Source organism: Amphiura filiformis, chromosome 18 (genome assembly GCF_039555335.1).
Source record: "Amphiura filiformis chromosome 18, Afil_fr2py, whole genome shotgun sequence".
NCBI lineage: Eukaryota > Metazoa > Echinodermata > Ophiuroidea > Amphilepidida > Amphiuridae > Amphiura > Amphiura filiformis.
This window is the reverse complement of record NC_092645.1, coordinates 45,569,992-45,594,663: the sequence shown is the minus strand read 5'-3', so window position 1 is coordinate 45,594,663 and position 24,672 is coordinate 45,569,992. Positions and strand designations below refer to the sequence as shown.

Genomic DNA, 24,672 nt, shown 5'->3' with positions numbered 1-24,672 from the left:
CCTAGGGCGGGTCGTCCAAAATCTCTCTAATTTTAAAGACATGATTGCTTTTTGTATTATATAACTTTCTCTGTATATTTGTATTGCATGAACCAGTGATGATCTTGATATTTTTCCCATTGATACTGCAGCACGTGTCACAACTGGTATGTTAAAACAAGAAGAACCCCACCAAGACTATATAAACAGGCCCGTACGTAGGGGGGTGCTAATTTGGAAAAGTATACAGAAAGTCCACAAATTTCAGAATTTGCGAGCGTAGCGAGCAAACAAATCAGTTTTTTACGCTTTTGGGGGGAAAAAGGTCCAAATGTTGAGAAGAAAGTCCACTTTTTACAAAATTGCCCCGCCCCCTCCCTTAGAAAAAAGTTCACTTCGTACGGGCCTGTATATAAATTTAAAAGGTAAAACTTGAAGCAGCCCCATATCATCAGCATGAAAACCAAACTGGTACTCATCATTCTAGGCTGTGGATTGTTGGTATTGGTGGTATTATCGGTATCGTTAATATATGGTGTTCCATCAGGGAAAGTCAGCGATAATGTATGGAAACGGGCAACCCCTGTGGAAACAGAAGCAGAAGGTAAGCAACATTACAATAATGGGTTCCATTATTCCTGGAGGTTGACTATGGATGGGTAGGGATGTACGGCTGGGGATTTCAAAACCATTGAGCTATTCCAACTGAAATCCATACACCCCCAATGGAACATATGACCTTAAATATTGAAAAATATCTGAGCCATTATTCTAAAAATTGCTACGCCTGAAATCGCAACCAAAAGCTGTTGCATCACCTTTCCATAAAGACCCCCTGATTATATTGATCCACCTTGTCATAAATACCCCCTGATTATATTGATCCATCTTTCCATATACAGCCTGTCTCACAAAAAATTGTGCAAGTGAAAAGCGCCCTCTTTGGCAATTAGAAAATACCGTTGTGACATGATGCTTAACGGCATTTGAGAGCTAAAACTATGCCCTTGACGTTGATGTAAGCATTATGTCACAACGGTATTTTCTAATTGCCACAGAGGGCGCTTTTCACTTGCACAATTTTTTTTGAGACAGGCTGTAGATGCCCCTTTCCTCCACCTTTCCATAAAGATCCTCCTAATTATATTGCTCCACCATTCCATAAAGATTCCTCTGATTGTATTGCTCCGTATTTCCATAAAGACCACCCTGATCATATTGCCCCACTTTCCATAAAGACCACCCTAATTATATTGTTCCACCTTTTCATAAAGATCCCCCCTAATTATATTTCTCCACCTTTCCATAAAGATCCCCCTTCTCCAGCAATATTGATATTTGAAACAAAATGCAACAATGTCCCATAAGATTTATTTCCAGCGGTGGTACTCCACTTTTTACCATTTTTTGATACCATCAAATTTGTTATTGGGGTAATGAGAAAATAATTATAATCTTTCATTTGATATCAAAATCTCAGTTTTAAGGATATAATGCGAGGGATGAGATTGTCGATTGGATCATGCAATATTATATTTTGAATTCTGTATTCAATTCTTTCAAAATACAACATAGTTTAAAGAAATTCTCCTGTTTTTAATACAAATAGAACATTCTGAAATTGCCAAGTCACATTTCATTCATCGCACGTTGTACTCATTCTATTGCAGTATTGTTTTATCAAGATATGAATGTCGACAATACACACTACAATACAACAAGGTAAGGTAACTGAAAGTTAAGATAACCACAATCATTGCCTCTGTTAACTCTCTCCACATGGATGTCAAACTGTCAATTGAATATATGAATACAAAACCCACCCAAGTCCATACTGTGGCCAAATTGAGTTAAGCATGGGAATTTGTTGCTATGCATAGGCCTGTCATATGTATGAAAAAACAACTCAAATTCATCCACTGTGTCTATTGAGCATGTGAAAAATAGCATGTATGAAAGAATAACCCAAGGAGAGTGACTTTTGAAAATAAAATGGGTTTAATAAAGGAAAGTGTGTGGTTTATATTACATGGCAGAATGCTTACCAACATTATACATACCTGTGTGGTTTATTTTGTATTATCTTACTAGTGGTAATCTCATTCAAACATTGTTGTCTTTGTATGTGATTAAAAAAAACACCCAAGTCCAAAATTTAAAATGAACCCCACGAAGTCCCTGAAATGCTAATCGTCATACTTAATACAGTTTAACCCACTCATTTGCGCGTAAAACTTACCATATTGACCAGATAAATATAACTGAAGGAATTAAAATGATACACAGGTTTTTCTCTCAAAATCGCTTCCCATGGACTTGGGTGGGTTTTGTATTCATGTATTCAATTGCAGACGACAAGTTTCAATTTATTTTTTTTTAACTCAGAAATATAAATTGTCATGAACATAGTATTGGAATCAGCATGGAAAATGCATTAAAATGAATTTTAATACCAAAAAGGGTTAACACTACTTTTCACTCTTCTTAACTTTGTGATGAGTCCCTGAATTAATTAACTACAACTAAGGTCTATTTAATCGTTAAGATTCTTTTTAGAGCCTTCTCACTGCTTAGGGCTCTGTATGATACGGGACACAAAGGTTCTAAGTTGCACCTTTTTTTCTAGGAGTGCACACCGACACACCTTCACAGGCAGACACGGTGCGTATGTACTCTGCATATTATTATACATTCATATATACAGATACCCATATATAGACTATAGCCGACTAACAGAATTAGCATTGTAAATGATGTCTCGGCAGATTTTAGCCACAGACGCAGAACTTTCTGCATCTACGGTCAGAATAAATAACCAATTTTCTAGGATATCTGATTAAGTTTTTAGTTTTCCTGAAATTTTTAAATAAAGAAAAATTAATAGAACATTAGTTGTGTGTGAATATTCGTTTATATATGTGACCGTCCACGGCGAATGAGCCGTAAATTCCTCCCCGGTCAATTTTGATTTATTTCGTGTTTAAAAAATAAACATCATAAACTTAAAAATGGTATATCATTTGACTTCAAACGATATCCAGAAGCGGGGTTATGGTTTGTGAAACTTTGCTCCTTCAACAAAATTATAGCTATTTACGTTTTTACATGTGTCTCTTTTTCCACATTGCTGGCAATATATATCAAACAGTCATAATTGGCGGTCATTTCAAATCATCCCCAAGTCAACGAGGTTTAAGAAAGTTCTCTCATTGTTAATTGTTGGTTATGCATACCTGTACAAAATACAATGCCTGGTAACCCACCACTTGAACAGGATTTAGCAAAAGCAAACAAAGACCAGAACTATTAAAGGTTCTATAGCCGGCCATCTAAGGTAGAAGCTTATTATCCACTTCAACAATAGGATTATTGATTAGTTTTTGACTATAAAAATAAGACGGATGTCGGGCCAGCTTAAGTTATCGATGAATACGACCTTCGTACACATTTTACACTGTAACACAGAATACAATTTAGGGAATTTACGGCTCGTTTGTGCTGCCGGGTCACATATATCAAAGAAATGACATGTAATGAAAACAATAAATATAATACAGAAGCAATATTATTGTACTGTTACCCAAATGCCATTATTAGAAAGAAGATGAAAATATTTTGTCAATCAATGAGCTTTTTTGTCATCAACGATATAAAACGTGATTTTAAGCCTAAAGCTGAATTTATACTACATCGCTGTGCAGTAGCGATTGGTTTTGAGCCAATGAGGTAGAACGCTTTTTGTTACGTTGGAAAACGCGCGCTACCTCATTGGTCAAATGCCAATCGTTCGTCGCTCAGCGATGGAGTATAAATTCAGTTTAATGAGCCAGATGGTGATAATAATATTAATAAATAATGAATTTTTTTCTAAAAAGAAGGGTACACATGGACTTCTATTCGGCCCTAATTTGGTAAAACGACCTAACTCGATATAGACTTTTATGCCTAATTAGGACTGTATTGAAACAAGTTTAAAAGCCTTCATGTCATTTCTTTTTTTCAAGTGTCCAACTTATTATTGTGTTCCTAAAATTCACCAAAGCAGGTCTAAATATTTTTCAGCAGAGCCTTAATTAGGTAAAACTTCTATCTTCGAGTTAGGTTGTTTTACCAAATTAGGGCCGTATTGCTCCCTGTATACCAGGAGAAGCTTATTACTGCAAACAAACACCATGTGCACAATTGTGCATTCATATGCTATCCTCCAGTGCAGAGCGCCCTCACCTAACTGAAAGTCACTTTTCATAATCTAAGAGGGCATCACCCACTACTGCACGTTGCCAGTAGACATGTACTTGTATATGAAATATCATTGTGGACAAGCTAAATTCTAGTCAGGGGGTTAGTGTAAGACCTGTAGAAAACATGGAACACTATTTTTGATCAAATGCTTCAAACATATGTGGTGTAGAAATTTTTTTAAATGGTGTGTGCAAATTGTACACAGTGTGTCTCACCTTGTAAATATAAGACTAATATATTGTGTTCAGTTGTACACAGTGTGACTAATCTTATCAATATATAGGAGTTATTTAGTATACTTTGTACATCATTATAAGTTATTTTTAACTCTTTTGTCAATACTTCCATTCAGTTTATAATTTGCTCTGGATGCATTTTTTGGAAAAACCACTATGTGGGCCTATTATTACAGAGATAGTTAGGAGTAACTGGTCCTTGATGGGCCCGAAAATGGATCGTGTAGAGTGGAGTAACAAAATTATCTCAGAAATCAAGTTTATTAAGTGTGATGTCTTTTTCGGTCTCTCCAAAGACAAGAACTGTTTATTAGCATTTTATACCAAATTAATGAGAGTTAAGGGTTCAAGTTTGTTGCTTCACATATGTTTCCAAGTTTTACTGCCATTACTTAGTCATAATGTGTACAATTGTACACATGCCCTAATTTGCATAATTGATGAGGTAATTTTTTTTTTATAGTTTTTCACAAATTACTATCCAAAATAGTTATAATAAGCATAAAAAATATTTTTTTGATCGAGCCATCTTCCTTCGTGTCCGAAGGGGATGTATACACCTTTTTTGTATTGTATCATGAATAACGAGTCAGATAGTTCTTCACAACACTGGTAATAAGATTTTGCTAAAAAAAAAGTAGTCTCCGAGAAAATAGGCGGACAGACACACAGGCAGGCAGACAAATAATAGACAAGCAAAGTTGATGCACATCATCAGAGATCAGCGGCAAACGCATGTATTAATGGGAGTGAGAACTACATGTATGGAAAACAAACGCATTAAAATGTACACAATTTTAACTTTGACATATCAATATTCTTGTAAAAATATGGAAACTAAGCACGGATAAATCATGCGAGTTAATGAGATATAAAAGCAGATGTCATGTTATATAAGTTATATGCTAAAACGCAAGTTAAGTAGTTCATAATATTAGTAAATATGTTGTTGAAGATTTAACATGAATTTAGGGGTGGTGTGATAATTTAGTGTAGGCCTAAACCCGTACCCTGGGTGGCGAATTCTCAAAATGGTCTGCTAAAATCGCTTCCCCCCCCTCCTTTGGGCGTGCAAATAAATCTTTTGAGGTGCCAAAAAATTTCTTAAGTGTTACCTCGTCTTGATATTAGTTATGTTAACTTATATTCAGACAGGAAGAAATACGCTTTGTCGAACCAACTTGATTTGGTTTTAAGCATAAGACATTTTTATTGACTTGTTGACTTTATGCTGCGGTAAGCGAGAGTGTTGGAATGGGATATGGATAGGGAGTTTGTGTAGTGAACATAACTGGCTGCAAAAAATTATGTATACTGATTTCACTCCTTCCAGACAAGAGCCAGTGTCCAGAGTGCATTATGTTATGTTCATACGACCCATCCGCCTGTTTTAACTAGTCAATAATGATATTTGGTATGATTACACTAGTAGAACTTCTAGCTGACAGCTTTCACAATTTGCTTTCAAAACTTAAGGATATGTACGCGTGATGTCTAGTACAGAATTTTCCAGGGCTTTTTTGCCTACATTCTCAATATTCTTTTTTTTTTCTTCTTTTTTTTCAGAATACCTGCTCTAGTCTACCATCATGACATGTTCTTAGCCTTTGCTGAAGGCCGTAAAAGGACCCAATCCGATAGTGGGAAAATGGATATTATTTTAAGACGTGGAAGAATAAAAGACTGGAAAGTTGAGTGGGGGCCAATGGAAATTATAGCAAGTCAGAGTGGGTACAGGTAAAGAAAATGAAGGATTGAAATTTATATACTGACAGCTTGGAGCACAGAGAGTCTACCAACATTAGCTGTCTGATGCAGGGTTAAAGCCATATTATAACATTTGGTGACGAGGACGCCCTCAATAATTTTCAAAATTTTGTGTTACACGATTATAATCATATACTTTTAACTAACATACTTTAACTAACATACCCTGCAAAAATCAAGACTTTAGGTGCTGTAGCTTTATCAAAATCCGAGATTTTGAATAAAACGCAGGAACTGTTCATGAGTACGTACATGGCGTGCGGGACGGCCATACACACATCAAAGGATCGTACCATAGCACGACCGACGGAGTGACACGTATTCCAATTTTCTTTGTTTTATCTCAGTTGTTCGGCTCAACATTATTAAAAGGGGACATACCCGGGAGAAAAAGCTGACATTTTATGGAAAAAATACTAATCTAATCTTATGGAAATATGGCTTTAAACAAGCTAAAGGGTGTAATGTAGACAATTTTAAGACTTATTCTCATGAGCAAGGGTTATTTCAACTTCGCGTAAAATTTTTGTGGCTCATCCGAGCATAAAGTTCTTCAGCACTGGGGTTTGGGTAGTGCTGGACGATTTTCCGCTACTCGGTCACGTGACGTGGGCAATGAACCCAGGCCACTTGACCCAAGTAACTACTTGTAGGCTGCTGATATGGGGTGGCGTCCCAGGTCCTTGTTGAGATCTGGTTCGGAAGCTGCAAACCGCTTCCTTAACACCTCGCTTCCTTAACATCTAGCGTCACTGTCTAAAACCTTGACCTCACTGGGGTCAAAGGAGTGTTTTGCAGATTTCATATGTGACTGGACACCACGAATCAGCCGTAAAGTCGGCCCCGGTCAATTTTGGTTTATTTCGTGTTTAGAAAAGACATATCATAAGCTTTAAAATGGTATATCATTTGACTTCAAACGATATCCAGAAGCTGGGTTATGGTTTGTTGAACTATGTTCCTTCAACAAAATTGTAGCTTTGTTTCGGTTCTACATGTGTCTCTTTTTCCACATTCCTGGTAATACATATCAAACAGTCATAATTGGCGGTCATTTCAAATCAAGTCAATGAGGTTCAGGAATGTCCTCTCATTGTTAAAGGGGGGTAACCCTATCAGTTTAGGATATGGATTGTCTTCAAACTTACATACAATTTCAAATATTGTCCCCTTTATGCATCTATGTGAGAAAACGAGAACATTTTCAGCGTAAAAGTGAATAATTAGAACAATTAGCAAGCCAATACGTTGGTACACATGAATTGCATTGTGGTCCGGCATCCAGAAACAACATTCCCGTCGAGTGCTTCGCCATACCACTACGCCCATCATTCTTGTGACAAAATATCTCATTCTTTTTATTTTTATTTGACCCTGATACATTTCCTTTTAATTTTGTATATTATCATGTACATTTTACACTTTTCTTTTATTTTAGGATTTGTTTTAATGAAAAAAAAATGATTTTTTAAATTTTATTTCTAATTAATTAATTAATTAATTTTATAGTGGGGGACATTTTTTCTCATATTTTTTTTCCATATTCCTCGTATCATACTTAACAAGATAAGGTCTTGTTTTGTATTTATTTCATCCCTTATGTATTTCTTTATTTTTGTTTTAAGCGTTTATCATTATAGCGCCCTCATTATTTCGGACCTATTTCCGTTCGTGCGAATTGGTATGGGAGTAAAACGGCTCTTATTCACGGATTCATTTTTTCCTACCCAGAATGTCGAAGGTGGCTACCAGTATAGCCTGTTTGTTTCTTGATTTCTCCGAAAATACATCAAATTGGAACGTCAAATTTCAGGATGGTAATGAGAAAAATAAAATCTATTAAATGATACCAAAATCTCATCAACAATAAGAAAAATCGGGGGGATGATGTTGTCGATCGGGTTACGGACCTTTAATTGTTGGTTATACATACAATGCTTTAATTGTTATCCACCACTTGAACCAAAGCAAACAAAGACAAGAACTATTCTATAGAAATTGATTGAAGCTTATTATCCTCTTCAGCAATAGGATTATTTATTGGTTTAAACAGTGTTTGATGAGATACTTGTCGCCAACGCACTGAATGGTCTATTGTTCTATTGTGTCCGATTTGAGCGCTGACATATTGGAAAATGTTGCCAATCAATATTCATGAGAGTGTCCATCAACGTCCAATTTTCGAAATTGGGTGACTTGTGCTTGGCAGGTGTAAAATACATCTGACTGGGCGTTTTAAATACGTAACGCATAAAGGCATTGGCATCAACGAATGGCTGCCTATAGTGCTGTTAGTTTTAGGCCTATGTGTGTGTGTGGGGGGGCCGTGTTTAGTTTCTATAATAATTATTATAAGGCCTACATTTATTTGTCATTCATTTCTTTTCCTTTCTCTGTACTTGCTAAAGTATCACTCCCTCTTCTTATCTCCCTTCCCTTCTCCATCCCCTCTTACGTTTTGTCCCCTCTCATTCCTATCATTTTCCTTACCTTTCTATTTATTTACGTCTATTTATTTATTTCTCTTTATTTCTTCCTCTTTCTCTCTTCCTCCAGTCCCCTCTCATTCTTCATATCCCCTCCTCCAACCTCATCCCCTCCCAAGACCTCTCACAGAAGTGCTGCCCCCCTTCAGTACGCCACTGATTATGACATTCTCCTTCTTAAAATAAAATAAAATAAAATAAAATAAAATAAAATAAAATAAAATAAAATCTCAATTTGTAAAACAACTTTTATATAGGCCTATACCGGTATACTTATTATATGTTACATGCATACGTAGCTCCGGGACGTAGCTATTTAATACCATTATTGTACTATAGACATGGCAGCCTTTATGTGTAATCATTCAGCAGGCGCATTCAATTTATTTAAATGAAGCACCTAATGTCAGTGGGGTGACAACGAACTATGCATTAGCGGCTAATGTGTGCCTTTTGTGCTTACGGCTACTCAATCACACCATGGAAGAAAGAGATGAGAAGGAACCACAACGACTTCGATCGGCCAAGTTTTAATCCGCTTATCTATTGACGCATGAAAAGAAAAGCTATCAATGGTACTTACTTTCATGTATGATCCATTTACCGCGATCGATGCTTGGCAAAATCATTACTGGAAAAAATTTATAACAAACCCATCCACGAACAAACAAACGCTACCCAGAAGTAAGATTATGGAATTTCACTGATGCTCTGAACATGTATAGTAGCTTTGTTTTGGGATCTACAGTCAAACTGTTTTCTTGATCGTGTTGTGTAGAAAATGTCCTATAAAACATCGAAAAGGTAATCAAAATCGGCCGTTTTTTGCTGAGTTTCATCTTTAGCAAATAAGGTAAGATTTTGGTGACTTTTTCGATGAAAAATAGATGTAAAATGTTCTTAAATAATGCACAATGTTCCGGTTGAGTCCGGTACATAAAACCTGTTTAATTTAATAGTTTATAATTATGTGTATAATCGTAACTAGCTAACTCGTTTTAGTGCCAAAGACTGCCAACTCTGAGAAAAAAGTCATCAAAGTTCGGAAAAATTGGGCAAAATGGAAGAAAAAGATATAGGCCATCAATGACCGATGATCACGTCACCAAAGAAAATCCTATAGGGTGCTTGCACGGAAGGTCATTAGTTCAAATCATCCTTCACACACGCTCCAGAAGACATGCAAATACATGGAATACAATACCAATCACCTATTTAACGCGGGGTATTGATCAAAGTAAATCCTCATGAATAACAATGTCAACTAAATGTCGGTAAAGGGAGTGGACAAAGTGAATGCGTTCGTTGTGGTTCCTTCTTATCTCTTTCTTCCATGATCACACCCTTGGGTTTATGTATAACAATAGGTACTTTTCGTTCCATTAAGCGCTTTCACACGACTTGCATTTGATCACTTATTGACAGTAGCCTGCTAGGTAAAGCGTTAATACACTGTCGGGTCAGCTTACCGATTTAATGGCGGAAGCCCTTTGTCCCAAACAAAAGGTACCTTTCGATGAATAGCTTGTCAGATTTCAAATCGGCACAAGGTTTCAATGCGTTACGTAATCTATTTCTTCTCCTTTCTATATCTAACCTCCTTGCTTGTCGCACCTTATTGAAAATACGACCTTCACGAATATGAATATGACCTTCACGTACATTTTACACTGTAACTCAGAATGCAAGTTGTCGAGTTTACGGCTCATTCGTAGTGTCCACTCATGTATGTCCTCCTACTGCCGAGGGCTCCTTTTTATGCTCGGAGACCATTTTCCCGAGGGCTCTTTCTGCCTCCCCAATGTAGTGCGATGGAAATTTTTTACATTGAATTTGGTAAATGGACCCGTACGGTCCAGAGTCTTTACTTTGTCCTTGGGGTACACCACCATACTCCTGATGGTGTTGGAGGGTTTCACGTGAACAGTTATACCGGCGTTCCAAATTTTCCTGTTGACCGCTTCAGGCACGCCTTGGACATAAGGTAGCAAGATGTGCCCTTTGGAGGGGATGTCACTCCTACGAGTTTCCTGCTACTCGGCGCGGTCCATGCATGTCCATTTGTTGTAACCGCATATGGAAAGGACATGATCGATTTGTGGACATTTTTTATTCGTTAATGGCTAAGATTTTTATGGTTAACATAAAGTTTTGTATCAATCTCATTTGCATAATTTCGTCTGAATTTATATATTTAGTATTTCTAAACATAAAATGCCTCTTTTAGCCATCTGTCGCGTTATTAGAAACCCTTCGCGCAAACCCTTGACTTTAAATTTTGCACGAAGGTTGAAAATACATTTATCTGCAAATCAATGAAGAGCAATTTAAAGAGTTTTGTTTACTTTTTGAAAACGATTCATTTGTATTAATTTAATTATCGAAATAACGCAATTTCTGAAAATACTCGCACCATTGCGCGAAACGTAACACCTTTTTTAAATGTCTTTTCATAGAATTGTCAAAAGCATTCTAAAGTATGTCTAAACCAATTTTGAAGTATATAATGTTTTCAGAAAGTGCTCAAACTTTGCGCTACCCTTGATAAATTCAATATGGCCGCCGTTATCATGGCAACGGAAGCGACGACGCAAATAAAAACTAAATAAAATTAATCGCAATGTCAATAAACCTGGCCAAATATGAACTTGATTGAGTGTTTACTTAGAAAAATCGCCCTTGGCAGATAAGCCTCCGCTTAAGGTCATGTCTTCTTTAGAGGGAATTCAAATGGAGTCACCCATTCAGATAACCCCATATTAAATACACACTTTCTGTGTAAAATATTAAGGTCATGTCAGCTCATGTCTTCTATAAAGGGATTTCAAATGAAAAGCCCAATGTTAGAAACATGAGAATAAATAAGACATGTTATCAAAAAAGAAAATTATATAAGTAATAAATAATACTTTCCCAGAGAAATTATCTTACACTTCCCGCAATGCATTTATTTCCTATACTGATTTGCTATTCAGTGCAATAAAAAAAGCGCAGTGATTTATAGTGCGCTACGCACAGGCACAACGCCTAGACGTTAATCCACAAGCCTCAGCACACTTTATATGTTGTCGCTGACCACTACGACCCCACATCATTCCATTGACAAAACCATTAAACAACAATTCAGGGACTTTGCTGCTTCAAGAGCGCACACCCTAGACATTCCACAAATAACCTTCGCAACCAGGATCAGCTCCCCGAGTTTCGTACGGGTTACAACGAGACAATTCTTTGTCCAGGGGAATTTCAAGCTAACTCAATTTTTACACGAGATTATACTGGGCACCGCCAGGGTTCGAACCCGCAACCTCTCGCACCATAGTCGAACGCCTTATCGATTGAGCTAACTTGACTGCTATATTGGTCGATTACATTTGCATATTATTTTTGTTACACAGATTGATGGATCCAACTCCAATTGTAGACACAGAAATGGACATGATCTTATTGGTTTTTAACGCACATCCATCTAATGTTACTGCATGGGATGAGCTTGCCGATGAAGAAATCACTACCGAGCTTCAGGTTATAAAGGTATGTCAGTTTGCACGATCGATATATCTCATATAAACAGCAACTACTTTTACTATTACTTTTGATGCACAGAATGATGAATCCGGTTCCAAAAGTGGACATGCTGCTACTGATTTAATATATTTAACTGATAAACATCCATCTAATGTTAGTGAATTTGATGAGCTTATTTAAGACACATTCACTGCCAACCTTGTTGTGATTAAGGGATGTATAATGGGCGGGAACCTGGTTTGGATTCCAGAGGGGACTGTGCCTGTAAGAGACACAGCCATCAATTAAGGACCACCACAGATCGCGCGCCAAATAAGTTTGCAGTTCAGAAATTGCATTTTTTTTCTCAGCCTTGGAAAAAAAACCAGGCAGAGTTGGGAATCGAGCCCGGGACCTCCCTGTTGTAAAAGGTCATGTTTTTTATACTGGGCACCTAAAAAGGGCGGCTCTGTTGCATTCTTACTCATCAAGACATGTTTACATGCATGTCGTTTATTTATTTGGTGTTTATTATGAGCTTGTCTAGTACTATTTTGTTCCTTAGACATTGCCCTTTCAATTTCTGAAACAAAAATTTATGATTTTCATTTATACTAATTACTGTAACTCGTTAAGTCTAAATAGTCAGGGGTGGCTCATGTTGCGGAGGATCGTGTGGCGGAGGATCACAATGCTGCATACTGTACAATGGTGATCCTCCGCCACATGATCTTCAATAAACATTATTGATGGATTTCTACTTGTTTCTGTACTTGATCTCGGCTAAATGATATCATGTTTAGCATTCATTGCCTCAGTATTTATTAATTAGACAATTAAAAATTACTAATTACTTGTTGCTACACTAATAAAGTTCATTGACCTCTATGCATTTGAATAGGGATTTACTGTAGGGAACATTCAAAAAGGTGCTACGGGCAAACAAAACATGATAAAAGGCTCAAATTTCTTAAGCAGACTTTGATTGTGATCCTCTTTACTTTAGTATTTACTAAAAACTAGTAAAACATAGAAGGTTTGCGACAAATCTGAAAGAGCGCCCTCACAGTCAAGTTTGATCCAAAAATTTAATTTTTACTAAACGCTTTGTTGAATTCTCTTTTAACTTTCAAAACTGGATTGTTGAGCTTATTTTACATCTAGTTACATACATCAATCATGAAAATTTGCATCTCCAGTGCCAAATAAGGGGTGTTTTGAAGAAATTTAAATAAGTATAGATAGATTTTGACAACCCTGTATCTACATAATTGAAGTACTTGACCCTCATAAGTTCCATATGACTGGGTGGGCAATTAAGTTAGCTATATTATACATTTGTCAAATGTTTACATTATCAATGTACGTCAGGGGTGACACCCCTAACTGAATTAATATTTTCGCCCTTATTTTGCTTGTTACACCCTGTATATTTTATGGGTCACCCTGTATAATGACTCCCATTGTATCGTTTCTGAAATCTTCTGAGTATATGCTCTCAGAATATATACTTTAATTGGGTTCTAATGTGAACTTTTGAAGTTATAGTACTAAACCTGTAAAACATGTGATTCGCTTGAAAAATACACATGCAACGCAATTGGTGCCCAACATAAAAAACATGACCAAAACTCATTGCATTACCACTGAACCAACAAACTATTAGCTGTGAGAGGTTTGATAGTAATCCTTGATATTGCTGAATAGAAAATTAATAAACGTTCCATATGGCCTACAAACTAGGAATATGTGAAATGGCTATCAATCGATCAATCAATTAAGTTTTAAAGTTATAATAATAAACCGATGAACTATGGAATAAGCCAACTATTAATTACTATAAAATCTACCAAATAAATCAATAAGTCAGTAAATAAACAAATAGGCATAGGTCTAAATAAAGAGGTAAATACATAATGCAGAATCAGTTTGAAAACGGCAAATTGCAGTCACAAAATATATAATATTAGTAAATCACCAAAGCAAGTGGTAACGTAGGTATGTGGAAAAGAGTTGAAATAACAATAACAAAGTATGTGCCTAAAGAGCTGTCTTTAGCATGTCGCTTTTTTGAAATATCACCCCCCAAAAAAAAATCAAATTTAGGAAAAACGCCCCAAAATTTAAAACAAACACGAACCTTCCAAAATAAACACATACCGTAAAACCCCGTCTACAAGCATATATAGTGTTTTTTTTTTTATAAAAGCTTAATTAATTCGAACCAAGCGTTAATATACCAATACAATAGATCGGTCTTAAAATAACACTTGTTTGTATATGCTTGGATCCGCAATTTTTTGGCTCTAACTCCATAATGGCCACTGGATTAATGTAGCTTTCATCAGAAGCACACTATATGCTTGTAGACGGGGTTTTACGGTATTCGCACTCGGCGGCACAGTCACTACCTGCAGCTGTGATGTGGGGGTAACTCGTTGCTTCCCCTCTCCAGATACCTGTACTTCAAGTTCGCCCATACCCCACGCCTTAAGGTAAACAAATTTGAAAGATATGTACATTCGGTTTAAATAAGAAAGGATCATTGGCACTAAAAGCATCATCATCGTCATCAGCTACAGCTGCATCATCAGCTACTTGAATCATGTCTTCATCATACATGTACCTTAGCAAACACTGCATGTAGGTTACATAGTAGATGTATGAACATCATCCTTTGCCATGAGTTGGTAATTAGCTTATCTTCTAGTGTGATCCTCCTGTGGTAAACAAAGGATGTACCCCATCCATTAGAGAATGAATTTGGAGAAAACCTTCTGATAATTACAAACACTCGCTGAGCAGCAAGACCTTCCCTCTAAGCTTTTAATCCAATAAGCTGATTATCTATTTGTTTTCATGAATTGGAAGACATTCTTTAATGTATTACTGAGCTCAATCATCTGAAATTACTGGAGCGTGAGCCACCCAGGCTGGTGGCTCAGCATAGTATTTTATTCACAGAAGGTTTTCTCCCAATTCATTTCCTAATGCTTAGTTGACGATTCCTTACACATAGGAGAAGAAGCTCAATGTTGGTCATGCCATGATGGTGTTAAGACACACTATATCCACTTAATTGTACCATCGCACCTGCTGTGGTCCTAATGAAATGGTGGGGTACAAAATACAAATGCACGCGCCAGCTTCGAGACATAATTAAACTGATAATTTGGATGAAAAGTTCGAATTCGCGGATATATTTCCGTGACCATAGATCATAGGATGAATCTGTTTGCCCATAAGTGATTTAATAATTTGTATTTCTGTCACTCTTTATTAAAGAGTTTTGATTTAGGTTTAACTTGGACAGAACCACAAGAGATGAATCATGCAATACAACAAATCAAGCCAAAATCATGGCTCTATGGTGGAGGTACAGTATAGCTTTATTGAATCATGAATCAATACAACACATCAAGCCAATGCCATCACTCTATGCTCCAGGTACAGGATAGCTTTATTGAATCATGATGCAATACAACTCATCAAGCCAAGGCCATCACTGTTTGCTCCAGGTACAGTATAGCTTTATTGAATCATGAATCAATACAACACATCAAGCCAATGCCATCACTCTATGCTCCAGGTTCAGGATAGCTTTATTGAATCATGAAGCAATACAACTCATCAAGCCATGACCATCACACTATACTCCAGGTACAGTATAGCTTTATTGAATCATGAAGTAATACAACTCATCAAGCCAAGGCCATCACTCTATTCTCCGGGTAAAGTATAGCTTTATTGAATTATGAAGCAATACAATTCATGAAGGCAAGTCCATCACTCTATGCTCCAGGTACAGTATAGCTTTATTGAATCATGAAGCAATAGTATTGCTGCAATACAACTCATTAAGCCAAGGCCATCGCTCTATGCTCCAGGTACAGTATAGCAGTATTTAATCATAAAGCAATACAACTCATCAAGCCAAGGCTATCACTCTATGCCACAGGTACAGTATAGCTTTATTGAATCATGAAGCAATACAACTCATCAAGCCAAGGTGATCACTCTATGCCCCAGGTACAGTGTAGCATTATTTAATCATAAAGCAATACAACTGATCAAGCCAAGGTCATCACTCTATGCTCCAGGTACAGTATAGCTTTATTGAATTATGAAGCAATACAACTCATCAAGCCAAGACCATCACTATGTGCTCCAGGGACAGTATAGCTTTACTGAATCATGAAGCAATACAACTCATCAAGCCAAGGCCATCACTCTATGCTCCAGGTACATGTACAGTATATAGCTTCATCATGTTCATTGTATTGTCTTTTTTTTTCTACGTTTAATTTACGTTTTTTCACTTTTGGTACAAAACAGCTGATTTGACACATAATGCGGTAATTTCAATCAAATTCAATCGATTTTGACCAAAGAAACAGCTGATTTTACATGCATATAGTAATTAATTAACATGGAAAATCTTGTTCGGATGGCCCCCAAAACAGCGTTTTTGTTTGGTTTGCTTTTTGATTGGTTTTTTTGGGGGTGCCTATTATTTGCAGCTTGAGTCTTGAGATAAGTTCTCAATAAATAAGCTGAGCTGACCGTGTCGCATGTTCTTAGAGGATAATATGTATGTATATTCTGAGAATTGTCTGCATGGTCTGATTCCCAAAGAATTCCCCTGTTACTTCGATGTGATGATCTATTAGCAGAATAATGTAACACTGAAGCAAGTTTGATGAGGTGGCACATATTTCAACTAACATCCAGAATAGGCAATGTTCCATCGTTTTTAATTTGGTGTTTTATGTATTTGGTATTTGAGGAGTTAGAACACGCAAAGTTTAATATTTGTGACCAAAGGATTAACAAGATAATAAAATCTGTTGATGTTCACAAACAAAAACAGTTAAATTGAGTTAACTCTGTTTTGAAGTAATTATGTGAAAGCGGTGGAATTTGTTTTGGGCCGAGGTCATTTTCTAAGAGACTTCTGAGGGAGTACAAGCTTAAAAAATACCGAGGCCCAACACAAACCTGACGATTTCAAAGATATATAAATCACCTATTTTTTTTCTTCTTTGTAGCTCCTGGGCATGGCATCCAGTTGAAATCAGGCAGACTCATAATGCCCGGTAGATTTTGGTCAAAGGTGACCGACTCAGAACAAATGGGTATGCAGCACATAGAATGAGATATACGACTCACCAAAGAGCTTTTAATAAACATAGAGTGGCAATAGATTACGTAACGCATTGTTCCATTGTGCCGATTTGATTTGGGGATATAATCGGGGGTATTTGTTTTATGCCCAAAGTGCATCAATAGCTAATCACTGCTTGTGCGTGATGTGCGCGGACTGTTGGGGTAATCTTCCATACAGATAGCGTGGAAGGACAAGTTACTGAACCAAAGGTCCAGTGCATGTTGTATTGTATACAAGAGTATACCTTGATTATACGAACAATTGGGAATACAAGGAGCAAGGTACACCAACTTGACGTGGGGAAACAAGTGAAATATAGAGTAGACGAGGGGGGACAAAACAGCAAATGTAGGCATTAGAAGTAGGTAAAGTTCGATACCCAAAAATTACCAGTTCCAAGGTCCATGCTAAATCTACAAAAACAACATGGATCAATGTGAATACAAAAAGTGCACTAGAAATTCTGTACAGCAGACAAGGAGGTGTTTCCTGCTGGTTTCTGCAGCTTCGCCACACAGCAGGCATGTGGTCAATGTTAAGAACTTTGCCCGGTTCCCTTGTATTAAAAAGTTGTATGTACTACCGGTCAGAAGTTTTGCTTTTATTGTTACTCTGTAGACATCCCTCTGATTTGGTTCATCTGTTTCCTATGTTGGATGTGTCTTGCCAAAAGAGCATATTGCAGGAGAAGACGTTATGTTTGAATCAGACCAAAATTATAGAGCACAAAATTAACATTATAGTTACTATTCCCTACTTTATTCATTAAGGGGTGGGGTATGAACGTTTGGACAGTATTTATTTTGGGGCATTAGAGCACATCAGACATATGGAATTGCATTCTGAATACGAAGAATGTCCTTCTGATATCAAATAATTTTGATTTTTTTTTTTATGGCAAATCATTAAAAATTGATATTTTTGATATGTAACAGTACTGAAGTAAACTTTATAAATCTGATGATTTATACTTAAAGTGTATGTAGGTGGGATGAAAAGCCGACGATCAATTGAAAATTTTGACCTTTCGTATTGAAGATATGGATTTTTTTTCTCAAAACGCCAAAAAAAAATAGGTCTTTTGGGGAAAAAAATCCATATCTTCAATATGAAAGGTCAAAATTTTCAATTGACCGTCGGATTTTCCTCCCAGCTACATACTCTTTAAGAATATATCATTAGATTTATATAATATACTTCGAGGACTGTTATATATAAAAAATTATATCAAATTTTTATAATTTATCATAAAATTCAGAATGCAATACGATAGGTCTGAGGTGCTCTCATGTCCCAAAAAAATACTGTCGAACCGCAATAAACGCTCATTCTAGATCCCTTAATTTTCTGCAATTTTCCATTTTGATTGAGCCATTTCTCATCTATCATTATGTATACCTTACACTTTGCAGATTTTACAAATGGGAGTTTCCCCCAATCCAATGTGATATACAGTGATGATCACGGTAACACATGGCATCCAGGAGGCAGCCTTGGCTATAGGGAAGATACAAATGGCATTGCAATATTTAGTGGTGAAGCAACAGTAAGTTATTACAGGTTGCTATGAGGTATTGAGACTGAAAATCACACTGAAACTGCACAGTAACGCTGAGACATTAGACAATAGATAATACAATTGGAACAGCACTGAAAAGAGTTATTTTGTTATGTCTAATCACATTCGAAAATCAACAGCAAAACTTCTGAAAATGAGTGGTCGCTAATCCCTAAACGGTCCAAATCACACTGAAATGTATAAGACCAGTCCATGCTTTTGTTATGAAAAATAATCCCTGCACAATAGCCACACTGAAATAAGAGTAACACTGTAAATGACTAGATTAATGCTGCAAATTGTTTTTAGTGTGATTTTCAGTGTAAAAATGTCAAATTCCCAGGGGGCTACTCGGTATGACCGCAAAAGAATTAAGGTACATCCTCAACAAAGACAAAGAGTCAAAATTGAAACAGAGCAGCCGTTACCTGTACCATTAAGCTCTGATTTAGTTAGTGAGAATTAAAGAAACGGTGATCTAAAACCCAAGGAAGGAATAAAATTAAAAGTTGAGCTTTGATGTTCCAATCAATGAAAAGGCGCTAGTTCTCACGGTTGTTTGATGTATATAGAATTGGCTTCATTATTAACTAAATGCAAACTATAGATGGCGCTATTTCTCCTAAATCATATTTCTATATTTGCAAGGGGTAGGTGATTAATACTGCCATTAAAACAGCTGGAATAGGTGACACAAGCATCAAGGAAATTTTATAAACATATTTTATCAAACAATAAAAGGAATTATTTGTAGTAAAAAGCATCTGTATACATTAGCATGATATCGCTTTTAGCTGTTTAACCCTAAAATTTGGTTGTACATGATGTTTTGTTTGAAAAACTAATAAATGATCTAATCAAACAACAGTTTTCTCTTTTTAGAGAACACTCTGTAAATAAATTTCCATCTTCCTGAGAATTTTGGATCATCGTGTCTTTATTTCTCAACTGATTTCAACAAATGAGGTCTTAAATCAGAGCTAAAGGGTACAGGTATTGACTGCTGATTTTAATTTTGACATGTTTCCCGTTGTTTAGGATATACAGAGGTGAACATAACTGATACCTTAATTCTTTTGTAGTATGTACTTTGCACTACAGATTATAATTGTCGTTCTCAAGACTCCTTTTTTCAAACTCCTTTTACATTCCGGAGACCTGACGCCAAGCTCTTTTTCCATTCCATTCCTGAGATGTATGTGACACCCATATGAAGATCCTGGAGCTCTTGGCTAAATTTTACTTCAATAAATAAAGTACCCCAAAATTAGCTTCAAATTTGAGCTCCAGGCACATATTTTTGAGAAATTATCACCAAAAAAGGGCACTAAACATTCAACCTCAATTTAGTTCTGTAGACCCTGTCTTATGTCCTCAAAATCTGGTCTGGACACCGCATTAAAAATACCCATCCCATAAAGATTTTGCATACTTGTATATGCATGACTTTTTTTTATTTCTGAAAAAGATATAGTAAAATTGGTCCAAAAATGAAGGTGTGCTTGCTGCGCCTTACAGGACAAAACCCATTTTTTCTGTTATAATGATTAGAGGTTAATGACTTCGCATCAGTAGTTTTCCATGGTTCAAAGCACAGTGTTTAGATATTTCACAATACTCGAAAAATAGCTGATGCAAAGTCATTAACCTCATTCATAACCGTCACTTTTCACTTTTTAAATTCAATTTACGTCTTCTTTTAAATTTTAAAACAGAACACAATTTTAACAGAGATTCTATATAATGAGATAAGACACTCTCTACAAACTGCCTATACCATGCTATACCGCAGTTGAAGACAGGCAATTCGCAAGCGTCGTCGCCGGCCAAGTCTTACTACGAACGTGTAATGAGAAGATACCATAGATTTCTACATAGAGGTCTGAGGAAGAGACGGTCCGAATTGACCTACCTTGACCTATAATTAATCAGAGAATCACATTTTTGACCGCTCACAAAACAAAGAGTATAAGTCCGCCCACCGCTGTCAATCATTCTAATGAACAAATAAACAAGCTCTGGCAATGACGTAATCCTAATTATAAATGAGAAAATCACATTGTACATGTACTGTCTGCTGTACTAGATGTCTTCCAACAAGTGCCGGAGTGTCGCGGTCGTGATTTTAACGGCGGGTATCTTTCGTTTTCCCGAATAGCCTATTAAGAAAATACCGCTATCGACCAATCACACTAGCACGCAATCATGCGATGTCCAAATCCGACGTGTCCGCGTAAATTGTTTGAATGCATAAATCGTCACGCGGCGCCGTCATTGTAAAGCGTACTTTGAGACCTTTTTCTCAGACGTCACCAATCAACCGATACTGGGTCCAGCATTCGAGTCGTCAGCACCCAAACGCAAATACCGCGCCGGTGCGCGTGATCAACTTTGCGCCACGCTAGGCGTCCTGCGCGGAATTGCCAGCTCACAGTACGCGTTTAGTTCGTCACGGTGTAAACAGTAAACAGAAATGTGAAACAAAACAAAGATTAATTTTCAAATAGCATGGCGGGTTTTCTTTTGTATTTTGTGGTATCAAAACAATCTGAAACAATGGTAACCAGTGTACAGTTCCCTTTAAAAATTATTTTATGGAAGTTAATGTGAAAGATGACAAAACAGAGCAGAAAATACGCAGTATTTGGTGTTTTCACACTGTGGGCATGTGGGAAACGCACGTGTTGTTTGTTTACATCTGAGACCCCAATATCGATTAGGTGACGTCATCAGAAAAAGGTCTATACTTTTTCAATGACCTGCATTTGTGTCCGCGTATTTAAAAGTTATTAGCTGTGATTGGGTACAACACATCGCGTATATTTATGTAGACTTGTTTCAAGTCCTTTGGCGTCCATAGTTAGTGAATGTTAAATTCATGGAAGCTTTGCCACATCTTCCAAAAATTTCTATTTCTTTTCAAAGTTTTGAAGTTATCTAAATTCTAATTTCAAAATAATTATTTACCATCAAATCTATTTGACATTTGAATTGCTAGATAGTGGACTTTCTTATCATACTTTACCCCAGGCATACTGTGTACTGCAGGGGTAGTGTTTGAGCAAAATCTACAACATGCCAACAAGGTATACTTCCTCCGTCCTACACAAAAAAATCTGACCTGACTAAAAATCTGAGGGAGTCCAGTATGATACTTCAACCATGGGTCCTAAAGAAGAGCATGAGTAGAGAAAAAGTAAGGAGGAAGACTTGATCAAGGCTAATATTTATGAGGTTATTAATGTTTATTCATACGTAGCGGTAAACGTAAATACAAAGCAACCTTATACATCTACGCTACTCAAACCGGGTTAACGAATCTTCAGAGCAATAGCATCCGTTGAAAATGCCGGTTGACCCGGGGAAAGCACTCCTTTGAGTAGCGTAGAAGTACAAGTTGACTATCAGGAATGAGTGAACTGGTAACCAATCTAGAAGGTGCAATTATGTTAGACAATGTAATGAAGCCCAATTGGCGTATAACCCACTTACTGAAAAAGAGCAAGGAAAAGCGCCAGCATGGGATTTGAGCCCACGAACTTCCACTTAGCCTTAGGTATTGATACACGTATTTCATATCTTCCAAGGTCTATGATCGTACAATGAACTTGATTTTTCCCTTCAAACAGGCAGTAGAGCTTGACAATGAACTCTGTATAAATGCAAGGACACTACATCCGGATCAGCCTCGCGTTTTGGCATTCAGTAATGATGAGGGCGCAAGTTTCGGTACACCTACGTTAGCGTGGTCATTACAAGAACCAGGATATTACATACGTGACCCGTTAAAAAATTATACCTACTTTCTGGAGGACCATTCTTATTGGAAGATAACATAACAAGGCCAGGCACTGCTGGTGGATGTCAGGTGTGTATTACAATACAGCGAGCATTATCTTGGTCAAAAATTCAGTTACTACCACACGGAATAAAGCAATTGCTATTGTGGTAACTGGATAGCTGTCCAAGATTCGGCTTTCTATGTATTATAATAGTTACTTGCTGTTTGTATCTGTGTATTGGGGTAGAATTTGACTGCATCCGGGCCCTACTCTGCCATGTTTGGCTGAGTAATGGTACATGAACACCCTTTATGTCACTATGTAAAATGGTCATCGTGTAATGTTGAGTTTATACTTATTCTAGACTGAATCATTGTTGTCACGAGTTGTGCAATGTGTGTCATGCTTATTAGTGAACGTTGACCGACTGAGGGCGTCCGTCTATACCCAGTCGCTTTTGCCGAAAAGCGAATTGCGCGCATGCTAGATGACGATGACGCTTATTATTGATTCCCATTGCCAGGTGTGGCACTGGCTTTTTCAAGACTGATTAAGTCACAGACGACATACGACATTTTTTAAATTCCGATATCATAACTTGTTATGGATTCCTGTTGTGAAACCCGTTCCCCATCAGCTTACTCTGTATGTGTTGCCTCAGAACTCCTTTTTTTCGTTGAAGCCATACACTCTTCTGTCTAGCCCTCTTTTGATCTTATTGTTTTGTCCACCACAGAGTTGTTTGTTTTCCTGTCTCTTTTCTTGTTTTACGTTTGTGATCTCAATTGACTGTCCGCTATGGGCTTGTTTTGCTTCATATCGTGTTTCTAATATAATTCTGACATTATCATTTATTTTTGTTGTGAAAGTTGTGAAATATAACGCTTGAATTTAATTTATTTGAAAAAGTCTGTGCTAATTAATCTTATCATTTATATTGATACAGGCCAGCACGATAGGTTTTACAGCCCCAGACCCACTCTCACCATCCAACACTTGGGTTGTCTTCTCCAATCCAGCATCGTCATTCAGACGAAACATGGCGGTGAAAATCAGCAAAGATGGCTGCCGAACATGGAGCAAGCCATGGGTTATCCACGCAAATGCTAGTGCCTACTCAGACTTGGCTTATTTTGAGACCTGGGACTCGGATGCTGGAGTCTACTCACCAAATGTTGCGATTATATTCGAAGCTGGGGCAGATTTTGAGAATGAATCAATTCAATTTAAAATGTTTAGTTTGGAGAGGATGTTGCAAGAGATAGCGGAACCGTAACCATTTTCTTCAGGATGAAATTTCTTACGAGGACCAACACCAAAAGTATTGCAGCAGTATTAAACATCGCATACATGACAAACATACAAAAAAGAATTAAGGTACCAGTTATGTTCACCCCTATATATCCTAAACAAAGACTATGTCATAATTGGAACCAGCAGCCAATAACTACTCATTTAGCACGGACTTCATTTAGTTTAAATCGTTCAAGAAATAAAGACATGATGATAAAAAATCGAAGGAAGATGCAAATTCAAAAGTTGCAGTTTCTTCCAGTGCATGCTCTATAGACCACTTGGCATGTGATGTCATTGCCCGGCAGTATGCGTGCGAATTATGACAATTGACATTGTTCTTTGCCCTGCAGTGTGCGTACGCATCATAGTCTGCTAAGGGCACGTGCATTTTAAATCGCCCGCCACAATTCATACAGTACAAGAAAGCCATTGATCAGTGTAGTGGCTCGTTCGAGCATATCGATAGACGAGTCCCTCGCCTTTGTTGATAAACAGTGATGTCAAGTGGTCTATTGATTTGTACACAAAACGTTCTCGAACAAGATAACTAGCACAGAGCTTCACACTGATTATTGTACAAGAAAACTAGCATTGTTTTTTCATTGATTTACAGAACAGCAATAACCGCTCTTGTTATAATGTTGTAACAACG

At 37.0% G+C, this 24,672-nt stretch overlaps 1 protein-coding gene across 1 annotated transcript; it reads left to right on the top strand.

Moving 5' to 3' along the window:
- Positions 1-412: 412 nt before the first annotated feature.
- Positions 413-24,288, top strand: LOC140138732 (sialidase-3-like). The gene is made up of 9 exons (XM_072160490.1): positions 413-583; positions 1,650-1,701; positions 6,024-6,194; positions 12,109-12,244; positions 15,503-15,593; positions 17,266-17,352; positions 18,797-18,930; positions 22,572-22,810; positions 23,671-24,288. Exons 1-8 carry the CDS (start codon positions 436-438, stop codon positions 22,779-22,781), a joined length of 1,029 nt encoding a protein of 342 aa, XP_072016591.1. The 5' UTR covers positions 413-435; the 3' UTR covers positions 22,782-22,810; positions 23,671-24,288.
- The last annotated feature ends 384 nt before the right edge of the window (positions 24,289-24,672 follow it).

Bases quoted from the DNA above. Each gene is read 5' to 3' on its own strand.
- LOC140138732 (XM_072160490.1), top strand. From the start codon at position 436: ATGAAAACCAAACTGGTACTCATCATTCTAGGCTGTGGATTGTTGGTA. The intron at 15,594-17,265 runs GTACAGTATAGC...TCTTCTTTGTAG, and splicing joins ATCATGGCTCTATGGTGGAG to CTCCTGGGCATGGCATCCAG. The intron at 17,353-18,796 runs GTATGCAGCACA...TACACTTTGCAG, and splicing joins GACCGACTCAGAACAAATGG to ATTTTACAAATGGGAGTTTC.